At 38.5% G+C, this 6,091-nt stretch overlaps 1 protein-coding gene across 3 annotated transcripts in view; it reads left to right on the forward strand.

Annotated features, from left to right (window-relative positions):
- The window catches only part of LOC118743340, a 5,715-nt gene extending 1,192 nt beyond the window's left edge, over positions 1-4,523 (forward strand). For all 3 annotated transcript variants that reach the window (XM_036475945.1, XM_036475944.1, XM_036475946.1), the window contains exons 2-3: positions 911-1,024; positions 2,333-4,523. In XM_036475945.1, the coding sequence (XP_036331838.1) occupies positions 2,373-3,470 (1,098 nt within the window). In that variant the 5' untranslated portion in view covers positions 911-1,024; positions 2,333-2,372 and the 3' untranslated portion in view covers positions 3,471-4,523. The remainder of the gene's footprint in view (positions 1-910; positions 1,025-2,332) is intronic.
- Positions 4,524-6,091: the final 1,568 nt, after the last annotated feature.

Below are 6,091 nucleotides of genomic sequence, written 5' to 3' on the forward strand. Positions count from 1 at the left end.
TGCCTGAGGGTTATAATCCCTAAGTGCGGCCGAAGGCCGCCTACGCACAAAGGTGTTCTCTGCGACAGGTGTTTAGCCCTCCTTTTTTCGCCTGATAACCACCTTGGGATAACTTCTTTTATTTAAAAACCCCACAGATTCTGTTAGTTGGGTTATATTCCACTTCAAACTGCTCAGTTTGCCTCGGAAAATGCCGTTTTTACCCCATTTTCAAACGGTTCCCTAGGGGTCTGTGGGAGGTCCCCAAAGGGAGGGTGGGGCTTTTCGTAAAGTGGCGACTGGCCCCTTTCGAATGAGGGGGGTTTGGGGGCCACGCCCCCTTCCCCCTCCGCCCCCCACCCCAAAAACGATGGGCCAATAACTAAACATTTCCCTTGAATTTACTAAATCTGTGCACTAATTTAACAATGGTTGGAAATATGGTATTTGTTGCAAATTTCCGAAATATACGTACTCTAACTAATCTTATTCTGCCTTAAAGCAGCCACTATTATTTGTTACTTATTTTATTCCTTTAGTTGAAACTTATTCGTCGCAATTTATTAATTAAAATTGCTATGAAAATCACCCGTGAACCTGTGATTGCATATGCAGATTAAATGGCGGAGCTGAGCTGTCAAACATAGACATCCCTGGGGCAGTTTGCTCATCCTTTCCCAAGGCTACATCACTGGAGTGATAGCCCCAGTTGGTGCACACCAAAAGGAGAATTCTATTTGGTGAGGGTTATAATCCTAAAGTGCCCCCAAAGGCCGCCTACGCAGAAAGGTGTCTAAAAGCTTAACCCACACATAAATCGTTGTACAAATAGCTAAACATTTAGCGAAATTTTAGCTACAAAACATGAATACTGTTTTCAAAAATAAATGTTATTTCGTCTGGTTGTTATCTTTTCTTCTCTCTTTTTCAGTTATTTGACCTGCTTTTGCCAATCCGAGCGAAATAAAGTTATTCAAGTGAAATTTTGCAGAAAATGAGATCTTCAATCGTAGCTCAATATGCGCTTCGTATGAGTTTTGGACAGGTAAGTGCTAATTATTTATATACAAATTAAACGTAGAGGGAGGGCGAGCACACTTCGCCAAAGCAAGATTACAAATATGCATTTCGCTTCTTCACTGCAAGGAACTTGACCCTCTCCCCTACGAAATCATCGGCAAGCCTTTTTATCACCAAACCGGAGAAGTTCAGACTACAGCTGGGAATTTACGTCGATTGCGACCCAATTCTGACGCTAAATGACCCAAAAATCCTCGGAGTTATCTTCGACACTCTGCTCTCCTCGACGCAAACAACCGCAATTGTCAATAGAGTACAGAACCGCAACAAGGTCCCCAAGTTACCCTCTGGACCCGACAGCATACCGACAGGCCATAACCGGCATTTACGGGGGTCTAGACCTACATCGACTCCCGATCTGTGTAACCAACCACCCGAGGTGGACGGCACAGAGCTTTGTCTGCCAAACTTCACTCTCGATTTTAAACCAGGTTAAACTCATACCTGAGCAGAGTGAACGCAGATGTGCTCAACGAGTGCCCGGCATGCGGAGTCACCACATGGCTCACGGCACCTCTTGGGGTGCCCCAAACTCCCATCCATCTAAAGCCTTTGTCCCTATGGACAAAAGCCGTTGACCGACAAGCCGATCCAGGCAGTGCTAAGTCAGGCGTTGTAGCACTATGTACTAATTAAAAGTGATAGCATTACCCTCTTCATAAAGTAATATGCATTTTAACTATGTTTCTTATTTTTGACTTCTATATGGTAAAAGTGATGAGGAGAGCGTGGCACCGCTCATCTTTCCGGATTGAAAGAGCAAATATCAAAGAATTCAATGACATGCTTTTCTTTCTCCTCCGACCACAGGATTCTTCAGAGAAAAATGGAGGGCCGCCTGCGCAGAAAGAATCTCCCGTAAATACTACAGCGTAGACGGAGTTGGTTATTTTTGCTTTGAACAAAGAAGTTCCGAACAAAAAAGTTCTATTTTTATGGAATTTGTAAGCAAACGCGAAAATTTGTTTCCTGTTTTGAGGAGGTTCGTCTGAGGAGCCCTGTAGTCGGAGGAGAAAGAGAAGCATGCAACTGAATTCATTACTCTTTCAAGCTGGAAAGTTGAGGGGTGCCACGCCTCCTTGATTTTTTTGTGCCAGCCTCGAACTAACAGATAATATTGGGAACATTCACCTCAAATCTTATTATTTTTGTCACTTCGCGTTACCTTTTTAAGTTTTCTTTTAACAGGTTGAACTGTGCTCGACATCTCCCACATAAATCACTTTTATAACATCATGGTAACTACATATTTCCATTATGTATTTTCAAACAGCTTTGAAATTAACTCTTATAATTCCGCTCACATCATCATCATGGAGCAGAGCACATTTCAACCTGGTGATATCTGCCTCGAATGCCAGCAACAAGGCTTGAGAAATCGTTTACGTACTTTTTACATCGATATCAATGAGCAAATTGTGAAATGTGAGAGTTCCTCCTGCATTTATCCTTACATAAATGACTTTTCGGATTCTGAGGAAGATGTGTCGTCTAAAGAATTTCAAAAGAGCCCACCAAAACCCACTTCCTTGCCATCTTCTGATTTGTGTACTTATCCTAACAATGATTTTGATGAGTTAGATAGTGTCCGTTTTGTGGAAGCGCTACTTTGTATCGATGCTAAAAATAATACTATTGAGACATCAGGAATTGATGGCAGCACCACAGAGAATAGCGCGACACCATTCCCCTATCAAACTACCAGTTGCATGTCACCCACCACATCACAGAACCATTCAGAAATGTTACCTTCAGCTTATTCATTGAAACATCAAAACACATTTGAGCCGAATTCATTTTCTAAAGATGCATTGGATATGAAAGAGGACGTGAGTTGTATTGACAAGCAGTTTAGTAATTATAAGACTGATGCATCCACTGCACTTCATACCACCTCACTAACGACACAAGAAACCTCAGCAAATTTCGATATGCCAGAAATAGGTTTCGATTTTGCCGTCATGCCACCACCACCTGAGCATCGTCTGCTGGACGTAAAGAAAGAATTAAAACCAAAAATTGAAATACAATGCATACAAACTGTTAAAGCAGAATTTACAAATGCAAAGTTCAATGTTGAGAATATGGTGACCAATGAGTCGAAAATTTCCATTAGTTCTATGGAGTTCATTAAAACGGAATACATTAAGGAAGAGCCAGTAAAACCAGCTGACACATCGGAAAACTCGGTTACGTCACAAGCAAATGCCTCAGCTGGCGGAACACGCATATCACGTTACTTTGATGCTTTGCGTGTAAAACAAGAAAAGCTCCAAAAGTCACAGTCAAAACATAGTTCAGCAGACCGTAAGAAGCGTTGTAACGGACCTCAGCAAACAAAGTCGGACACTGCAAATGGGAGTAGTTTGATAAATGTGCTGCAGGTGCTGCAAACTAAAAATAAGAAATGAGCAGTTTGATTGTCGTAGGTCAGTTGATTGAAATAATAGATATTTTTCGCTGAATGTAGTAAAGGTTTTGAGGTATTTACGAACGCTACATTCACACAATCATATACATACATATGTATATACTATACATGGGTATTTGTAAATGCACTTGTGAATTCCCACGGATCGTTTATAATTACCCATACAAACAATTCCTTTAGCAAATGAAAGGTTATCCATTAACACCTACTAGTGAACGGGGTGACTTTAAAATTATCGCGCTAATATTATTTTTAAATTTTAAATGAACTGATAAGCTAAATATACTTGTAATTTTTTGTGTCTCGGTAATAACACAAATTTTTCCATTATCTGGCATCTTTTTTCATTCCAAAAATAAAACTTGAAGCTTCAAAGACTCGCACTTCTTGTAAATTTAAAGTCCTATACGCCGTGGCACGCTTCCATTGCATGATTGTACAACTTTTTATTCATTTAATAATTGTCGAAAGATAATGTAGAGGTGCGTGAAAGCGAAGAAATTTGCATTGACGTAGAGCGATTAACAGACAATGTAGCGTATTTGATTTGGTTAATCGCGGAGCGATGCCATCAAAAATCGTGGGCACTTTGTATGTGGCACAATTTGCAAAAATAATACACACCTTTATTGACGTAACTTATGGTCCGATTAAAAGTCTGCAATATATGTATGTACATATGTACATATGCATGGCAATGTAATAAAAATAAACATTTAATTGCATATATCATGTATGTACATATTTACGTACGTATATTATAAATATGTATGTATGAATGTGTGCAAATGTTTGCGTGTTTATTTAAACATCATGTTTTTCACATCTCAATATATGTACATATGTACATATTGAGAATTTTCCGAAACTTCGGGTCAACACACTCGCTAATGAAGATTATTTAACATTTGCATGTGCTTTTGGTAAAGATAGTTTATATTTCTAGAAACCACTTACGAGTCCAAACCTCTGGCGCTTTTAAACTTTACTGAAATTTCGCCTGAATAAAAAATGTGATTTTTTTAAATAAATAAACTTTTACTAAATACATACAAAAGTTACTATTACTTGATTTAGAATTTTTGTTTTGACACTACGCTACTCTTTTCATCATCATTAGACAGAATCTATTTACAGAATAAATCCCAGTGTAATTCAGTGGGAAAAACGTCTCAGTACAACTTTCAATTAAAAAAATGCAACTACGAAATCTTATCAGCGCGAGCGAATGATTTCCGAGCCGTTTGCAGCTGCCTTGACGTTGCAGGCTTATCTATGATTGACTACGCAGCGACTCACCCCATGCTAGTCAATAATCTATACATATAATAAAGCTGTAACAGACCGATGTCTACATTATAGATTTTAAAGAAATATCAATATTGGGGGTCTTTATTAGAGCAACAGAAGCCAATTAAACAATTTTTAGAATTTTTGTTTGTCTGTCCGTCTGTCTGTACATATGTTTGAACGTGCATCATTCGAAAACTAATACCATGGAATTGAATGGAGTTTTCACGGACGTATTGCTAGAGGTCTAACTTAAAATATAGTCAGCTTTCAGACACGTCAGGCCTTGCTTTCACGTTTGCTCGTTCCAAGGCGAAGGAGGTGAGAAGAGAGGGGAAGAGTACAGATAAATCCGCAAGTTTTCTTGTCTCTTTTTGGATCTTTTCGTTGCTTCCCATTTAAAGAACCAAGAACTTGAATTCAATAAAAGTTGACGCGTCTGGACGCAAATAGAAAACACTAAAGATAATGCGAAAAAATTGTTTTCAAGACTTGACGAGTCTGAAAGGGGACATACATAGGACCAGTTTTTCAGTGCAGTTTAAACTCAGTTTAAACGCCCGATCTGGCTGGTTTAAACTAAGATTAGATGTCAACCAATGTTCAACTTAAACTCAGTTTACTTAATCTAAGTTTAAACTGGCACTGAAAAACTGGCCCATAGAAAGAAAAAAATTAGAGAGCTTCCACCTGTTTGAAAATTGCAGTTTAAGTAAATTGATAAGATAAATAGTCTGTTCCTTTGAACTTCGGACTAAAACCTGTGGAACGGTCAAACTACAATTTTACTCTCTCAAGTGAGAGTAAAAGGAGAACAGATGCAGAAGTGCACGGGAACGCAAAAAGCACTATTTCCTGTAAAAACGTCAGTCGGTTTGTTTACATGTCATTGGTACAAAACTGATTTGACTGAAATATCACTAAATAATTATTAAAATCTATACATATTCAAACATTTCGTTGTTTACTTCCATTTTTTAACAAATATAAGGTTCTTTGCTTTCACCGCTTTCTGTTTTTGTTTGCACATGTAAATCAGCTGATCGTTTGACACTTTTCATGAACTTACAGGAAAAAAACTCCGGACTAGGACAGTTGCTCAGTTACTCTCTTAAAAGTGTTCCCACTTACAGGTTTTATGTCAATAGGAACGACTTCCTGTAAGTTCTGACTAAATCCTGTAAACCGGACTGCTATTGGAACAGACTAAAAGTAAATATTGCAATATGGCTGTCAAAAGAAAGAGGTTTAAGAACGCTTACAGCATGATTCAATAATGAAAGGTTTTGTAAGAAAAACTTTCTCTCGCTC

The sequence above is a fragment of the Rhagoletis pomonella genome, unplaced genomic scaffold (genome assembly GCF_013731165.1).
Source record: "Rhagoletis pomonella isolate Grant_MI unplaced genomic scaffold, Rhpom_1.0 Rhpom_scaffold_00007, whole genome shotgun sequence".
NCBI lineage: Eukaryota > Metazoa > Arthropoda > Insecta > Diptera > Tephritidae > Rhagoletis > Rhagoletis pomonella.